Source organism: Cavia porcellus, unplaced genomic scaffold (assembly GCF_034190915.1).
Source record: "Cavia porcellus strain 051 isolate PalLab524CR breed Dunkin Hartley unplaced genomic scaffold, mCavPor4.1 scaffold_4, whole genome shotgun sequence".
Taxonomy (NCBI): domain Eukaryota; kingdom Metazoa; phylum Chordata; class Mammalia; order Rodentia; family Caviidae; genus Cavia; species Cavia porcellus.
The window spans coordinates 65,661,721-65,681,229 of NW_026947487.1; the positions used below are offsets into that span (position 1 = coordinate 65,661,721).

Below are 19,509 nucleotides of genomic sequence, written 5' to 3' on the forward strand. Positions count from 1 at the left end.
TGAAGGATTTACTATTGCAGGATCTTCTTTGTTTGCCTCTGAAAAACATTTTCAAAGTAAGTCAAGTGCAGATGTTAGGGTTTCTGTTAAGTAGTCATTTTTGGAGGAACAACAGGTGGTTTCAATTTCAACTTTCACATGTAAAATCTACGAAACGAGATGGACTTGCATTGCTTCTCTACTGCTGCTGTGGTAAATTGCCACATGCATGGTGACTTAAGCAACAAACATTTATTACCTAACAGATTACCTAACAGATATTACCTAACAGATGTGTAATAAACTCTGATGTGGGTCCTCATAGGATTAAAAGGTGTCAGTAAAGGTGCATTCTTTTCTGAAGCTCCATTCTTTTCTGAAGCTCCCTTATCTCTTTGAAATTTCCAGAGGCTATGAATATCCCTTGCCTTGCAGTCTCTTTTCTCCATCTTGCAAGCCACCAATGTTGTATCTTCTTCATTGCTCTCCTGTGATCATGTCTCTGAGTCTAAATGCAACTTGGAAAGGTCTTCCAATTTTAAGGAACCAGTGCTGTTAGGTTGACCCACTTGTATAATCCAGGATCATCTCCCATCTAGAGGTCCATAATCTTAACTATACCTGCAAAATCTCTTTTGGTCTATTAGGTAGTTTATTCATGGGAGAAGAGAATGAGGAGGCTTTGCTCTTCCCATCACAGAGAGTTTTTTAAGTAATACATTCCAGCACATTACAAATTTGTTGTGTATTGTTTAGGGTTCATGAAAAAGTTTATTCCAAAGAAACCTTCTTTGGAAGTATGTTTATTCTATTTGTTTTGAGAGCTCCATTTATTATAAACAAAATAAAGTTATAGAACTTTCTATCTATGGATCGCTGTGATATTTTACGTATTGCTATCTTGCCTTTTTCCCTTTCAAAACAAACTTTGCCTACTGACTTCAGCTTTCTAGCTGTTTCAGGCTGTGCTTTTTATTGCCTTTGCATTAATTACTAATTGTCCTTCAGTCTGTTTTCATGAGGCAACTTTATAATATTTTATCTCAGAGCAGTTGGCCCATGGAAGAGGCATAGAATTAACTCAGACAACAGTAGAGACAAGAAACATCCTGTCTCTCTGCTGAACTAATCAGTTTCCTGCCATAGCAATTTATGCTGTTTCCTCTTGTAATCTTGATTATTCTAGATATGGCTATTTTAGGGTGCTTAGCATTCTTGAATCTCAAATTAAAAAGCAGAAAGGTGGCCTAATGTAATTTGTGCTCCCTGGTTTTTTAATTTAAACTTCACGGTGGTGGATTTCCTCCTTCATTACTTTTCAATTTCATTTATTATTGACTTGAGGAGTCAAAAGTGTCAAAGTATAAAGGGTTTTTTTTTTTTTTTTTCAAAACACGCAAAAGCTGATATAGGCTTCTTTGTGAAGTTTTTGAAATGCTTAAGTATAGATTTGGACCATCATTTTTGGACACTATAAAGGGAATGCAATCATTAGTGGTGAGACAAGATCCATTCCACCTCTGAGGCTTTCAAAATTATAAATTATGATGTTGTCTTTGTGGAAGGCACAGAGAGTTCCCTTTAATTGTGTGATAGCGTGTTGAAAGACTTTCTATCTTCAGAAACATGAATACTTGTTTATTGCAGAGATTCTTTAATAGAGAGAACCACCTTCCTTTCCTTCCTAAAAATGGAAATTGAAAAGCATCTAGTCTCAATTATGGGCTTATTTTCATACCAAATATAAACAAATCTCAGCACATTTTTCCTAAAGTTGGTTAAAAGGAAGGAGAAGCGCTGAGTGTGATGGTGCACAGTATAATCTCAGTACTCAGAGAGGCTGACACAGGAGGATTGCAAGTTTGAGCACAGCCTAAATAATTTAGCATTTTAGAAATATCCTGTCTCAAAATAAAAAAAAAACAAGTACTCGAGATGTAGCTCAGTATAAAGACTCTGGGTTCAATCCTCAGTACCAAACAGAAGCAGGAGAAGGCAGAGGCAAAATTCTATATGATTACCCAGTAGGCTTCAGTTACTGTTCTAGGGATTTGGAATACAAATAGAATTGACTTTTTAATGTGGAAGCATAAAAGTGTAAGGAGTAAGTGTAACACAGAGTCATGAGGGTGAAAAATCACCTTGTATGAAGAATAGGAAGGTCACGAAGGAAAATTTTCCAGAAACCTGACTGTGTCTATGGCCTCCAGCAGGGTATGAATGATGGCAGACATAGGCAGTTGAGGAAAGATATTCCAGAAGAAGTACATTTAAAGCTGGGGTCTTCTGGTGTTCTTTGGGCCATGCTAGGCTGAAAGTGGAAGATAGTTTGGGTTTTCACAAGAACTCTGTGTGCGAGGGTTTCCTGTATCCTGTTGGAAGTCTGACTGTGTCTAAGGAGAACAAGAAGCCACTCGGTCAGTATAGTCACCTGAAAGGACCTTTGTTTCCTTCCGGTACAGTACTGCTGATGCTTCCTTCCCTGGAGGGCCAGGAAGACTGTGTCTAATTTAGCTCTATCCATGATTGAGATGGATAATTAGTGACAGCTATCACACCTGAGATATGGCCAGAAGGAAGTATCTCTAACAAAGTAGGTGAAATCATAAGCTGGAAGAGAACTGGGCTAGAGAAAAATGAAAAGAGGATATGAAAAGAAAGAGATGTGTCATCATAATCTTGTGAAAAAAGAATCCTGGATATTTCAAAGGATGTTGTAGACAATTGCAGGGTGTTTAATTTATTCTGTTTCTTCCAAAGAACATACTTGTGCATTGCTGAGTGAGAATGTGATCAGTTAAAGAGTTCTTTGCAGTGCTAAATTATCAGGAATCTATTTGATTTTGGTTATCGATCATCACCAGTAGAATAACATTTTTAAATATATCTTTTTAATGGAAAATGTATTGTATTTATTTCATCTTGGGATGTACTTTTTTTTTGAGACACGGTCTTATTATGTAGTTTAGGCTAGTTCTGAATTCACTATGGAGTCCTGGCTGGCTTCAAACTCACTGAGCCTCCTGCCTTAACATCCCAAGTGCTGTGATTACAGGCATGTGCCACCATGCATGGGTACAAATTTGTTGCCTATTTAAATATATATTAAGAATTAGCAGCAAATATTTAAATCTAATCTTTCAGTTGAAACATGACTAAACATTAAAGTGTTCTTGGGCTCATTTGGAGCATATTGGCTCTCTATCTTCCTGGACATCTGAAGTCTAGGAGCTCTTTAGGATCTTGAGCCCAGGGAAGGGTCTGAATAGAAGCTTCGCTGTCTGCCACATTCTCTTCATTCAGTCATTTCCTGTTCTGTGAAATAAGAATACCAAATCATGTTTTATGAAACAGTGAAATCATTCATTATTTATAGATGGGTATTTCACAGCTATCTAGCTAATCCATCATTCAGAGTGTTCCTTACCTATTAGTAATATTTAGGTTCTCAGAATTTGTTTCATTTATTCATTGCTTTGTTTGTTAGTTTGAGGTTTTTTTTCTGCCTCAATAAAGAGAAAGTTATCAAGTGGTGGCTCTTGGGTTTCCCGTAGCAGTGTTTCTCCTTGAGAGGGGGTGGGCAAAGTCAGGCATCTCCAGGAGTTCACATTCTTGGTAAAGGCCAAAGTAGTGAGATGACCAAAGATCCCTAAAGATGTCGAGGTCTCCATCCCTGATACCAGGTGTATCAACAGGGATTTTATCGGTGTGTTAAGTTGAAGATTTTGAGATATGAAGATTTCTAGGATGTTCTAGGTGGGCCCTACATGCAATCAAAGGTTTTGTAAGAGGGATACACAAGGGACATTGGACAAGAGAAGGGGAGAAGGCACTATATCCATGAGGCAGGGAGTCACACGCCAGGCAGTTTGGGCATGAACAGAAGTCAGTTCACCCTTGGAGTGTGCAGAAATTCAGTTCTGTCCACACCTGAGTTTTAAGCTTAGAAAAACCAGTTTAGATTCCTGACTTCTAGAATCAGACTGTTGAAGCAGATCATAGAATTAAAAGAGGAAAAGAAAAAGCCCTTTATTATAGACTCCTAGTCACCCAAAGTGCTTTTAATATGAAACTATTTTGTCATTTAAAATCTTTCTGTTCATTTTATTTATTTATTTATTTTTTAAATTGGTACCAGGGATCAAACTCATGACCTCACACTTGCAAGCAGGCACTAACAACACTGAGCTAAATCTCCAACTTTCTGTTCATTTAATGTGTCTTTAAGAAGAAAAGAGAGAGATGATATTATTTAAAATGTCACTGATGATATCTTCCGTGTGCCTGGGTTTGTATGAAAAGTAGAAATCAACACCATTGATATTTGAATAATTTTATCTGGTAACACTTTTAACCATAAAGCCATTATGAAAATATGAATTTCCAGGCACTATCATCAGTGATTTATAGGTTGTGTTGAGTTTGCAAACAGTTCCATAAGGGGAAAAGTTCTCATTTTTGTGTGAAGTTATTTCTTGCCGTCTGTTTAAGAGTCTGTATTTCGTTCGAGTGTTCTCACATCCGTCCTCTACAACTGCTTTTCTTTGACAAAGACATTGGCAGCAGCATTCCTCTTTTCCTTGGATTAAAAAAAGAGGGCAGGAAGGGTTAAGATAAAAGTTAGCACATACTGAATTACAAGTGAGATGTCAGAAAATATAGATGTTTTCATCATTGCTTAGCTTAGAAGTCATGTTGCATATATGGCAGATTTGTTTTACTAATCTGATAGCAGAAATGACAGTTGTACAGATACATAATTTGGGATCACCAGACCTTCCACAGAATTACAGATGTAAGGCTAATGAGGTGGCAGACAAAGGCTTTCTGGAGTGTTGTCAATGAATGTGTTATACAGCTGCAAATAAATGCAGGAACATGTTGGAGGTGATAAATATTCGCTTTGGTCTAGTGTCCTTGGCCAAAGCCCTCCATCTTCACGGGAAAATTGCAAGTTCCCTCTTTTTGTGTGTTTAGGGCGTTACAGAAAATATCTTGTGAATCATAATCATAACTTTAAAAAGTTATCTTTTCAAAACCTAATTTGCTTATAAAGAAGTTGAGGTATCGGGAAGTGGATCTGTCAGGAGACTCAGAATCTTTTTTTAGCCATTAACAGCTGTGCTGTTCTTTCTCAATAGTAATAATGCCTCTACACTGCATTTGTGTTTTATTGTTGAGGTGGGCTCCTGGTGCCTTTATTGAGTTACCTTCTGAGCAGTTTGATTTTTTTTTTCAAATGCACAATAAAACAGGAGTAATTTAAATTTTAATATGCCTTCCTTGCACCATTAATTAAAGTGATTTATGTTTGGTTGCTTCCTTGAAATACAGTGTGATGTCAGGATGTATTGCTTCCATGGTGATGTTTTTCAACAGAGCATCAGTTGTGAAGCAGGGTATCAGATTCTTCCTGCTTTTAGTTTATTTGTGTTGACAGCAGCACCTTTACTTAATTCCTGGCAGAACATGCTCTCACACTGTTCATCTCCAGCCTTATTTGGCATTTTAGATTGCATTTATTGTCTAGATTTATGGCCACTCATTTATTTGTTCAGTAAGATTCTTTGCACATTGATGAGTTTGCCAAAGAGGAAAGAAGGATGAGATAATCTGGAACATATTTTGCTTTGGATATTTCAAATGTATAACTTTGTGGAATTCAGAAAAAAAGGAGCATGTGAGTATGAGAACTTTGTGTTTATATGCTTCACAAGAAAGGCACTATATGTGTTCTGTGATTTTTATCAAAAAGAAAAGAGACGATGGAAGGAAGATGCACATACATGTTTTAAATTAATTGTTATAAATACTAAGGATTTTTTTCTATTGTCTGTGGGCTCTTAGACACTTACATGATATCACAGAGCATTTCTTTTTGTCACTGGCAAGATTCAGTTCTGCAGTACTACTTGATCTACAGTCCTTGTACAGTATCTGTTTTTTTTTTTTAATACCAAAGCAGTTCAATGTTGACAGTTCTTTTCACTCTTTTCTGAATATCAGAACATATGATTGCATTGAGCTGGCTGCAGTCTCCAGTGCTGACATTTTCTAGCGCAAAGAATGCCCACATCACTCGAACATTTGAAAAGTGTTAATGAGCAGATCAAAAGGACTGTTGCCTGAAGCAGCTTTTTTTTTTTTTTAAAGAAATCGGCTCTCCTCCAAACTGAAATCTTCATTCTAGCAGCTAAGTAGATGAGATGTAATCCTCCCTGATGATGATAATAATAAATGAAAAAAAATTGGAGAAGAGTCAAACTCTGCATATGGTTCATAAAGTGGTGAAAGTGTTTTCCAGAATTTTCAATACAGAGATGAAGGATGCTAAGTGGAAAAAATCCTGGCAACTAGGCAATATTATGCCTTTTAAAATCTGCAAATTCTCATAAAATATGGTGCATATGAATACATCCTTTTCTGAAATGAATGTGTTTTTGCACTATTTAATATAAGAATGGGAGTCTCATGACTGTTATTTTTTAATGCATTTGGGCAACAGTAAGTTTTCCCTTTCTCCTGAATTGGTTTCATTGAAATGTAGGGATGTCAGTTTGATGCACACTTTTCCAATCGTAAACATTTGCACCAAATGACGTTAGATTATTTTTATCTTCCTTTGTTGCTTACAAGGCCATGTGTTATAGGTGAACATTTTGAAATATCACAAGAAAACCATTTTTTTCTATCTCAGCATTTCTAGATGAATGATATTAAGCATAAAACATATTATGTTTATTTGAAATGGTATAAACTACCTTACACAGTAATCATAAGCTTTAAATCTAAATCCGTTTATCCACATATCCATCTATTTATCCATCCATCTATCCATATATCCTAGTAAGTAGCAGCTACTTAACAAATCTTAGGGCTTATCTTCTGCATACTTTCTCTTTATGTTCTAAATGTTACTTTAAAATATCAGGTTCCAAATGTTGAACTTAGAATTAGGAGGTGACCAGACTTGGGTTTGGGGTTTGAATCCTAATTCTGTGATTTCTCATTCCATATACTTAAGGAAAATTCTTGAAAGGATAGCCTTCATTTTTTTTATTTTTAAAATGGGCTTAAGGTACTCTACATAGAAAACTCCAAAAAATTCACCGAAAGACTCCTAGAGTTGGTAACCAAGTTCAGTAGTGTGGCCAGATACAAAGTCAGCACTCAAAGATCAATAGCATTCATGTACACAAATAACAATCTCCTGTGAGAGAAATTAGGGAAACCACACCCTTCACCATAGCATCCAAAAAATGAAATACTTAGGAGTCAATCTTACAATGGAAGTAAAGGATCTATAGATTGAAAATTATAGTACTCTGAAAAAGGAAATTGAAGAGGATTCCAGAAAATGGAAAGATATCCCTTGCTCATGGATAGGAAAAACTAACATAGTGAAAATGGCCATACTCCCAAAATTGTTACACAGACTTAATGCAGTCCAATCAAAATACTATTAATGTACAACACAGAGCCAGAGAAAACATTCCTAAAATTCATAGGGAAGCAGAAGAGACCTGCAAAAATAGCAAAGACAACTCTGGGCAACGAAGGCAAGGCAGGAGACATCACAATTCCTGACTTGAAATTATTCTACAAACCTACTGTGATAAAATCAACATGATACTATCAACAAAGCAGACCTGAAGACCAGTGCAACAGATCAGAAGATATACACAAAACTACAAACATACTCAACCAATTCTGACAAAGGCATCAAACATGTTCGCTGGAAGGAAGATAATAAATGGTATTGGAAAAACTGGCTCTCCAGAAAACTAAAACCAGACCCGCGTCTACCACCATGCAATAAACTAAAGTCAAAATAGAACAAAGATCTAAATATTAATACAGAAGCAGTAAATCTGCTGGAGAAGGAAATAGGTAAGAATCTTGAAGGCTTTAGGTTAAGCAGAGATTTCCTGAACAAAACCCACACAGCACAGAAAATGCTTCAAAGAAACAACTGAGATCTCAACTGACTAAAAATGTTTGTACAGCAAAAGAAATCACAAACAGAGTGAAAAGACAACTCACAGAGTGGGTAAAAATTTAAGCGAGTTCCTAGACAATGGAATCATTTTTAGAACATATAAAGAATTGCAAAGAATTAAACCCCTCAAATTTAAAGACCCAACCCCACAATAGGGTTTTGTTTGAAAATTGTCCCATTTGATCCAGCTTTTCCCTCTGGATATTTTTGTGGAAGAATTGAAACCATCATACCACAGTGATATATGTGCATCCACGTTTATAGCAGAGCAATTCGTAATAGCCAGATCTTGGAAACAGCCAAATGTTCATCAAACAAGGGATGGATAGAAAATGTATATTTGTACACTGCAGTACTTCTCAGCTATAAAGAAGGATAATCTGGGGTCTTTAATAGGGAAATGAGTGCAACTTGAGACCATACTTGCAAGTGAAATAAATCAGACTGACATATATAAACATCATATTGTCTCCCTAGTGTGAGAAGCTGAAAGAGTAAATAAATAAATAGATACTGTGAAATGGGGAGAAACTGTTCTAAAGGAAAGAGAAAGTGGGATGGAGGAAAGGAGAAAAGAAGGGTAAGGGAAAAATTTATAGCTATATATACACAAAATAATTAAGACAGTTATGCTACTAATTTGCTTTTAGTTCATTGAAAAGCAAGATTTGTACCTATATTTTCTGATCAATTTTTCTTGCCTGTATCATAATATAAGCAACTACTTTGAAGATAACATTGCACAATGTACTATCCATTGTTACTCTTCTACAATCTTACTTTGAAATCTTGTACCATTGTTTTTATTATTTATTTATTAAAAATAAAAAATAGAAGTTATAAAATAATGATGTAGTGAAGCATGAATTGTTTACCTGTGCAATATATATGTATATGTGTATATTTAGAAGTTCTAAATCTTCTTCATAAAGTTGGTGGATTGTTCTGTGAAGACTGAATGATCCCTAACATGGAAAAATGGTCATTATATTTGAGGGAAGCAGAGGAGTCCTCAGTCTGGTTGAAGTAAAGGTCCATGTGGATGTGTATAGGTAGGATGATAGGCTGAACTGTGGAGGGACCCAAACCTGATGCTGAGACATTTGAATAGTGAGCATAGAAGAGCTGATGCATGTAGATGTTCTAAAAAGAGGCTTTAACTTTTCACTTTGTAGCTTAGACAAAAGACCTTCCCGTAAAGTAAAAGAATTCAATGATGGCACTCTTGATCCTTCTGTGAGTGACAGAACTGATCATACGAAGATTTAAAACTGAAATTTAACTTTTCCACGATCAGTACTAAGCTATATCTATATAGGACAATGAGTGTTACATTAAGAAGAAAGTGTTACAGAGGGGAGCATCCAGTGTTTTCAGGAGAATAGAGCAGAGTTGGGAATACTTTTTTTTTTTTTTTTGGAAGTTTATATATCAGTGCAAGATGCACAAAGAATAGCAGGAGAATATGAATAGAATATGAAATTCTCACAATAAAAAGAGAATCAATTTATCTTTATTTTGGAATGACAGAATATAACTGATCTTTCTCTAGTGGGAACTCCAGGGAGTATGATATGATAATTCACAAAACTAAAAGGGAAAGTATGAGTTGAAATACTCTTTTAATAAAATTCAGTAATTTGTTGATTTGAATTGTTGGGATGAGAACTATTCTTCCCTTTTGCCTTAAGGAAATGAGTGCTTATGCTTCTGTTAGAAGAATATTGGCCTGGCTGCGTAGGTTACAATGAGAGATAAAAAGTCAAGCTAAATGTTTGATTTAACTACATGTACATCATGCAGCTACTGGTGCCAAAAAGGCTATGACAATTATAGCCTATCAATTTTTCAGTATTGTTAAGGACAGTGCTTAGAATGGGAAAGGCAAGGACTGATGAGTGTGCATCTGCTTTGCCCGAGCACCATACAGCTCCATGGGCTCAGCCATGTGTGAAATGCTGTGGTCGGTGCTGCAGACCGTCTTTAAGATAGTGACAAAAGGATAAGTGCTGGAGAAACTGAACAAGACAGTGAAGTACTTCAGAACATTTCATGAGAAATGGCTGATACAATTACCAAGTGGACAAACTCAACAGAAATGTGGTAGTCATCCTAGTATTCAAAACTAGAAATACTCTCTTATAGAAAAGTTATGTGGTGGGTGTGTATGTGTTTGTGTCTCTGTATTTCTGTGTTCCCAGATTTTAGAAACAAGACTACAGAGTGGAAAATATAGATAAAGAGAAAGGCTTCGTTTGGGGGAAAAAAACCTTGAAATAATGAGTCGCTTGGCAGTTTCTTTGTAAGGTAGTGAATTTCTTCTTTTGAAACAGTTCAGACATGCAATTTGGTGGGAATTACTCAGGGTACTGGAATTTGGTTGTGTGTTCATTGGAGCAGTTGAAAATGAATGAGACACTTTTACAATACGCAGTATCCTACATTTCTTGATACTAGGTGGTGATGATGGGAATGAAATAAAAAAAAAATCCTTTTCTCCTTTTCTTCTGAATTCTCCATGCCCTTCCTCTCTCCCTCTCTTCCTTCCTCCCTGCATTTCTCTCTCCCTCCTTCTCTTTTTTCATATTTTTCTAATTTTTTCTTTTCTTATCTCTCTAATCTTTCTCTCTTTCTAAATTCTCTTTTCTCCTCCTCCCTTACTTCCCTGAAAGTCGTACTTGTGCCAGACACTACCAAGTACTGGGAATGCAGCAAGAAGTTAGGCAGACACAAAACCTGTTCTTATGGAATCTACAGATTTTTGGAGCCACATAAAATTGTCAACTTTGATAAATTCTGGGAAGAGCAGAGAAATATTTGTGCATTTCAGGAGAATCATAATCTGTTTTGGAAAGGTGGTGAATTCATGGAGAGAAAGGAGTTAGATATAAGGAGAGATTTCAAAAAATCTCTTGAAACTATTTGGTAGAGTTGCTTGGAAGTGAGAAAGAAATTATAGTTATGCCAACATATTAAGGCTGCACCTGGAAAGAATAATCTATTTGACTGTTTATTTATGTATTTATGTACCTGGGATTGAACTTATGACCTCACACTTGCCAGGTAGACAAATGAGCTATATCCTTAGCCAGCCCCATCTGCTTGAAAGAAACAAGAAACCTGGGAAGGAACATTGGTTTGTGAATAAAAGTAACTGGATTGATTTTACCAGTAAAGTGTGAAATGCTGACAGATCTGATATTACTGCTTGTTTTTATCACATAAGTTGATAATGATAAGTACTTCCTTTTTAAATAAAGAAAATGTTCCTATAGCTTAATTACCTTAAATTTGTTTTATTTGATTACATTATTATTTTAAATCATAATCTCCCCTGCCATGTATTCCTCAGCTGATTGTTAAAAAAGTTACAGATTATTATCCGTCAGTATTATAAAAGTGCTAGAATTATGTGCTTACTAATAGAATTAAAGATTTTAAAAGAAATAATGGCACTCTTTTGTAGGATTAAGAGATTCAATCAAATTCTGTTACTGTGTAATTATAATTATTGTTTGTAGGTTATTTCCCTAAGATTTAGCTCTAAGCTAAAATCTGAATGATAACAATAAACATTTAGATAATTTGAGACTAGTTCTTTCAACATTACAAATAATATTAAAATTTAAACATCCTTTTATTATGGAAAATTTCAAATATTTATGAAATAAACTTATACAGAGAACCCTCAGATCTTTGTTACTCAGCTTTCTCAGCATGTTGTATTTTATTTTATTTATATCCTCATCCGCTTTCCTATCTCAATTTTGATGAAAATACTAGATTTGTACCATTTCATGGGGAAACATTTATGTTACCTTTACAAGGTGATTATTAAAAAGACATAGACATGATAAATGGTAACTTGCTACATAGTAATAATGATTACTTGATGAGGTAGATGTGACACCTCATTTTCAAATCACTGTTGTTTTAAAAATTAAAAAATTAGTGTAATTGAAACATTTGACATTAGATGAAGTAAAGCAGTTTCAGTTTTTCTTCTTAGTGTAGAGACAAGCATATGTATCCAAGTTATCAGAAGCTTGAAACTTGGGAAAATATTTTCTAGTATAATGAGGTCAATGTCAGATATCCCTAGACCAGTAAGGTCATTCCAAATTAAGACTGACTCCATTTCTCTCACAGAGATAACTGACCGTGTAAGATTTCTTGAGAAACCATGCACAGGAAAGAAATCTTGACTAAAGCATTGGTCTGCTCAGACTATCTTCTAGCAATTTAGTATCTTTATGTTTTTGAGAATAAGCCAGGTTCATTTAGAAAACGCTTGCAGTCCCAGTGAGTATCAGCTGAGCTGGAGCTATCTGCAGGCTCAGTGTGTCTGGTTGTCCTCGACCAATTCTCCTGTCACATGTCTGACTTACCAGCAGGGATGGCTGAAGCTTCTAGAGGCTAGCCACTGTCTCTGCCACCAGCCAACCCTGCTGTATCATCAGCATGGGCTTCCATACAACTTGAGGGCATAAGGCAAACTTGTGACAGCAGAATTCTCTCAGAGTGAGTGTCACAAGGGTGTCAAGAGAAGACAGAAAGCTTTTGACCCCTCCTCAAAAGTCATGAGGTTGGTCAAAAGCTTGGTAATATGCAAGCCTATATTCAAAAGAAGAGGCCTGGATTTTAGGAGGCAAAATTCATTGGGTCATCTTCGGAATTGCCACAGTATTTCACCAATCTAATTATTTTTATGTATCTTTATCATTTCATCCTTATTTCATGGAACTTTTTCACATTTTATTTTATTTTGTTTTTGGATAGGTTATCAAAGATCCTCCACCACCTCCTCCTCCTGCACCTGAAGAGGTAAATGCATGTTTAGTAAACAGAGATGGATATTTCCCTTCATATGTAGATATTATACTTGATAAATTACATGTCATTAAAAACTTTAAATTCCATTTGTCACTTTAAAAAAGCAAGTAAAACTATTGACTTTTTGTTTGATGAAGCCCAGTTGTTATTTTTTATCTTACCATTTCTTTCATGTGGTAGAAAATGAGACCTTTTTACATTGGTAGATACAGACTGGCCCTCAAGATGGAACAAGAAGATAACACTTACTTTTTATGGCAATATAGTCATAGTCTTGATGTCACTTGTTTTATTACAGAAGGTCCCAAGATCTCCTACAGTAGTTTAAAGATGGTATTTCTTTCCTGAAAGTGATTATTGCTTTTTATATTACTCTGTTACTCAAATTCATATTACTAACATAAAATAAAAAATGTACTGGTATTATGTGTTTTCAATGATTCTCAACTATCTTTTCACAACAAATTTAAGAGCTCAAACTTATGTATACTCATACTTTAAATGCTTATGAAAATGCTGTCCTAACTTTAATGCTTTATCTTTTAAAGTATGAAATAATAAGTATATTTGCAAAAAGCAAATGATGCTCAGAGTTAAAGATCAACTTTGGGTAACTTAAGAATGATGTATGAATAAACATATGAATGAGAATAGTTTGCATAGCCTATAGCATTCCACCTGAAATTTATGTGTGTGTGTATGTGTATATATAATTATATATATAATTTTTACATTTTATATATATAATTATATAATTTTTATATAATTTTTACATTTTTTCCGTAACAGGAATAGTACTAAAAAATTTACATGTGAACTGGTGTAACTAAACAACATTTCGATTAAATGAATTTAAAAAACTATCTCCACAGAAAGAAGAAGACCCTCTACCCACCAAGAAATGGCCAACTGTGGATGCTTCCTATTATGGTGGCCGAGGGGTTGGAGGAATTAAAAGAATGGAGGTCAGTATCCTAAAAATTGCTAATCTGGTATGTGTATTTCTAAGATTATTAAGCTGTGGAAAAAATGCCTTTCACAATTCAATTCATAATTCATAATATCCATTTTTACTCAACTATGGGTATTTTCTGAATACAGCTTTTTGTATGATTCAGCCTCGCTGTTTCAAATCATTCAAAAACTGATTTCATTAGTCAAAGGAGTACATTGATAAGTTCTTTGAATTCTAAAGGACAAAAAAAAATCTAGGGTTTTTCTCATAACGTTGGAAAAAATTAGAGCATGGAACAATTTTGAAAAAGTGAGATCCTTAAAGTTGCAACAATGTTCTTTTTTGAAAAGATTCAATAGTAACTCTTTAAAGACAAAATGATGAAATATTCAGTGACATGAATATGACTTTGTCACAAATAGAGAGCAAAGTGTATTTAAAACTCAAAAAAACCTTTTAGTTACTGCTTATGAAGTATTCTAATGAATATTACGTATTTATAGAATGCATTGAACTTTCAGACTGACTCAAAGTTGAATAAAATTGAACTTTAATATTGTATCTTAAAAATCAAATAAGATTTTCTTATCACCATAAAATATGTTTGAAGTGATGGATTAAATAATAAGAAGAAGTTATTGCCAGAACTGATCCTTTAACAAGAATGCAGAGAGGTCAGCATTCCATCCCATGGAGCACTTGGAGAAATTTTCTCATTGATAAAATAGCTGTATCATTCAACTCAGACGCTTGCATGTTCTCATTAGGTCTTTAATTTTACTTCTTGATAAGAAAGTGTTTTCATGTCTTTGCCATCATATCTTATGTCTCCTATTGTCATATCTGTTTTGTCCCATTCCTGCCACCAAGTATCAGTAAGGTCATTAACAATCCCAGAAGGATTACAGTCTCTCTTTTCATACATTTCAATAAAATTCAGATTTCTGCGGAGAGTTTTCCCTTTTCAGAATTATTGAAGTGTTTATTCATGTGACAGAACCACACTAGACTGTAAAATAATGCCCGTTTCCCCTAGAAGCTTGCCTGTTTATTCCTGAAGTATCTTCTGAGACAGGTCTTTCATGGCCAAGTAGCCACTGTGTGAGGCAGATGCTAGAAGCTACTAAGATGGACTTGGGGAGAAGGTAGCCCAAATATCACATATTTACATAGAGTAACTGAGAGTCACAGCAATGCAAGAGAAAAAGCTATTTTTCTCCCCTTCTACATTTTCTGTCATTGCAGGCACAGAGAAGTGGGGCAAGAGTGGATTGGGTGTTATTCTGTGTGTAGAAATTATACTTATAAGTAAAATTGTTATGTCCAAGTATCCAAAGATGACCCATCATAAAATGCTTTCAGTTTGCTTTGCTTTGTTACAAAATGTGTGTATATAAAGAGATGAATGCAAAAGAAAATAGCGTATGATAGTTACATCAAAACATGAGTAGGTATTTTTGCGGGGAGTAAGTTTAAATGTGTGATATGTAGTCCTCTGTTTTTTCCTAATGAACATATCCTTTTTATTTTTTCTTTCTTCTTGTTTTGTTTTGTAGGATGAGAAACTGAATTCAGGGCCTTTGACCTGAGCTACATCCCTAGGCCTATATAAGTTTATTTATTTACTTTTTGAGACAGTTTTCACTAAATTATTCAGGTAGTACTCAAATGTGGGAATCATGAACCTCTCCCTCACAAAGTGATGGAATTATTGGCATTAGTGTATACTAATTTATGTTTATAATCCGTATTGAAATACACACATGTAACATATATCAGAATGAGGTAAGGTTATGTGACTCTTGAATAAATAATGTTCTTGCTGAGGATAATAAAAATAATAATTAATTTTTGTTAGTCTAATACTCCATATTTCAAAAATTGAATTCTAAAAAAAAAAAAAAAATACCTATAAGTCCCTGCATGGATCCTGCCAGAAGAAGCATTATTTTCTGTTAGTTGATTTTTCATTACCGTAACAAACACCTGAGATAAAACAGTTGAAAGAGAGGAAGGTTTTATTTTGGTTCACAGTTCCGGGAATTGTGGCCATGATCAGCAGGCCCTGTTGCTCATGGGGCTGTGGTGAGGCAGAACATCACAGTGAAGAGCATGTGGAAGAGCGACTGGCTCACTTCCTGAAGTAAAAACAGAGGAAGGAAGAGACCAGCATCTCAGAGTCCTCGTGGAGGGTGCAACTCCAGGTCTCTAGTCCCTCCTGCTAGCCCCCGGTTCTCAGTGGTTTCCGTCACCTAACAGTGCCGCATTAAGGGCTTCTTTTAAAACATGAGCCTTCCAGGGCCATTCCAGATCCAAAATACAGCAGTTGGTTTCTGGTGAAGAGCAAGCAAAGCACATGCCTATTCTGCATGCCCATAATACAAATTTAAAAGTTATTGATTTTTAATATGAGAAGTATATTGCTTACTCATCCTTTTCAGTTGAAGAAATTTGTGAAAAATATTCAGTTAACCTTTAATGAGTCGGGGTCCATTTTAGATTTTGATAATTTTGGTCTCATTTATGGAATGTTTCATTAGTGAGATGGAAATGAGAATGAGTTAAAAATGGGAAAGCAAAGGCAGAAATTACAAAAGAGATACACAATTATAAAAATACACAACACAGAGAATTAAGCACCATCATACAATTAAGCATCATCATATATTTCTCAAACTTAAACTTACCTAAATTTTAGAAAGAGAAAGACATAAATAATTATTTGTCTTAAAGCATACCTTTTGAAACCTGGAAAATTCTTTTAAAAAAATACATTAAACTGGGGAAAGTAAAATGAATTCTAGAAATTATGAGAACAACTTTTCATTACTAAAGTTATTTTAAGCCAGTGTAGAGATTTAATCTAGAATTGTTTAATCTTATTCCTCCTATAAATTAAATATTTTAAAAATTATGGCAATGGGAACTTACAGAAAGCTGGAAATGGGCTATGTTAATAATAGCTATTGGCACAACTGATTCACAGTACTTAATTACTGTACTTCAAGTGCATGTTTTTGCCAATTCCGTGTGAAAATGTTTTTGTTTCTTTTCTTGATTCTGAAACTGTTTTGCTGTAATATAATCTCCTGGTCATTCAAATGTGCTCTGGAAATGATGGAATTCTATTATTCTTAAGTAAAGCCAAAGCAGCCGAGGTAGGACAGTTTAACTATCAAGCTTGTACTTTATATGCTTTTCCATAATAAAAAGTGAGATATGTATTTCTTTTAAGGTTCCTTTTATTCCTGACATTCCATTAATCTTTTTAACTATATCAATTGTGGTCAAACTAAAACATTAGGATTTACATATATACATCTGTGATTCTGTATTTATTGAGATTTAGGAAACCTTTACAAAGCACTTCCTAAGTTTAGACTTTCAGGTTGAGTGAGTGATAATTATTCCTGGTGATGTTTGTAGTGACCTTGATGGTAGAGATGAAACGGTTCCTCCATGAGCTAGAGTCAACTAGTTTATTTAACCCATTTTCTTAGACTTCAGCAACCATATACTATAAACTTAGCCCTTTAATAATTAGATCCTAGAAGGGCCACATTGAGCAGAAATCTTGTTAAACTATCTTCAAATTTTCAATCTGAAAATGGTGCCAGTAACATTTGAAAGAATCTAATTATCATGACCTCCTCAAACACCAACTGGGAAGGATAGGCTAGGGAGCTGTACATATTAAAATCTATCATTGCTGAATGGATCTAAATGTTATCTGCTTAAATTTCTACTCTGAGTTATTTCTCTTGGTTATAACATTCATGTTTACTTAACTATAACTCATTTTATTTTTTCCCCCTTACAATGAAGACATTGTAACTGTAAGGAATCTATCCTGGTTTTAGAGTTTTTAATCATTTTAATTATGTTTAAAATTTTATAAGTGTTAGTTTATCTAGGTGAAGACACTGTGATTTGAAAGAGGTCATTTCTCTGGAAAGAAAGCCCAACTATCTAGCTCTAAAGGTTTAATGGTTTTTAAAACAATTTTAATAACCTCATAAAGAACATTCCAGTACCATTGATCACACCGAAAGATACAGATACATTTTAATGAGTCAAGAGGGCCTACTTGAAATTGAAAGCCTATTCTAAAATTGTAGTTAAAAAAGGCAAAAACATATAAGTGAGCCTTATCAAATAGCTATGAATAGTCCTTTCTGTGAACAGTAATCATCTGTATCCCTGCCCTCTAATTCAGGTCATTAAAGTGCTTAAGAAGGCTTTAATATTTCCTTTATAGTCATCACTTAACTATGTGCCAGCATGAACTGTGAAGAGGCCTTTGCATTTTTGTCTTAGAGCTGCACTTCTCTCTGCTTTGTCCTCTTGGACAGCATCCTTGATTATTACCTGACTTCTCTACTGCTCCTGGTTGGACAAAACCCTTCTCCAGGGGCTAAGTTCTGTTCATACACCTAGTTTGTTTGCATTTTAACCTCTTGTTTTTGCTAACTGAAAAGTAAAACGACAATTTGATCTTGTGGCTTTTCCATGTCAAGAATTTTTAGAGAGCAAAATTTGCTTAAATCTATGGAGTTCTTTGGTGTCTCTGAATTTTTCTCCTCAAAATCTTTGCCAATCTGTCTTTTGCAGTGAAAATTCACTTGAGTAATTATGCTTAAATGGTCATAGGAACTGGAGACTTACAAATTGCTTTATCAAATAAAACTTTATGAGATTACATTCACAGCAAAGGCTGAGTATTTTAGTCATATTTTTATCATCAAACTTGATAAAAATTTTCAGAGTAACTCCTATGCATAAAATACATTTATGAAGTTCAAACTGATTTGAAACTCACTAACCCATTTCAGATTGCCTATGTTCAAATCCTCACGCTGCCTCTTACCAGCTCAGTGGCTTTGGGAGTCTCACTTAATCTGCCTGTGCCACAGTTCCCTCATCTGAAAGAAAAAAAAAATATGGTATCAATCTCATTATGTTTTTGAGTGGATTAAATGCAGACTGATACAGTGTAATCATTCAATTAATTCAATTATTGACATTTACATACCTAATTATACTGTCCTACATTTCCTATTACAGTACAAATTGACTCTATTCACAGCTATGCAGACATGGCTGTGTTCAGTTGAACTGACTCCATATTTTTACAAAAGTCTTTTTGGTCTGAGATCTTAAAATTAAGAATAAGAAAGAATGGTGACATATCAACAGAGAAGGAATTAGGAGTTACGTAATCATTTTCTTTTTACTCTGAGATGGTGAACGAAAGGACCACGGGCTACATAAGAGCTTGTTCCCATGTCACTTTCTGCCTGATAGCAGTGACTGCTTTGTTTTACAGGTTCGCTGGGGTGACAAAGGATCTACTGAGGAAGGTGCAAGGCTAGAGAAAGCCAAAAATGCTGTGGTGACGCTTCCTGAAGAAGAAGAGGAACCCATTAGGCCGAGACCACCTCGAGCCCCCCCAACACACCAGCCCCCCCAGACCAAGTGGTACACACCAATCAAGGTACTTGATGTAACTGAATTTAAACCTCTTAGCGAAGCGATAGCTTTACAGCCTCTACTCCCCTCATAATTCAAAAGAGGACTGAGTCAACCAGAGAGCAGTTACTCATTTCTGTCAACACTTCCTCAGCATAAGAACTTCCAAGTTTTTGTTTGTTTGTTGAATCTATAAGAGAAATGAAGGTAGAAAATAAGACTTTGCCTTCTTAATATACTCAGTAAGTAGAGGTTGTCTACATTCACTGGTAAC

The 19,509-nt window shown here is 35.0% G+C and overlaps 1 protein-coding gene across 1 annotated transcript in view; it reads left to right on the plus strand.

Annotated features, from left to right (window-relative positions):
• The window catches only part of Antxr2 (ANTXR cell adhesion molecule 2), a 141,006-nt gene that overhangs the window by 68,804 nt on the left and 52,693 nt on the right, over nt 1–19,509 (plus strand). The window contains exons 13-15 of the mRNA XM_013141482.2: nt 12,758–12,802; nt 13,684–13,776; nt 19,093–19,260. Of these exons, the coding sequence (XP_012996936.2) occupies nt 12,758–12,802; nt 13,684–13,776; nt 19,093–19,260 (306 nt within the window). The remainder of the gene's footprint in view (nt 1–12,757; nt 12,803–13,683; nt 13,777–19,092; nt 19,261–19,509) is intronic.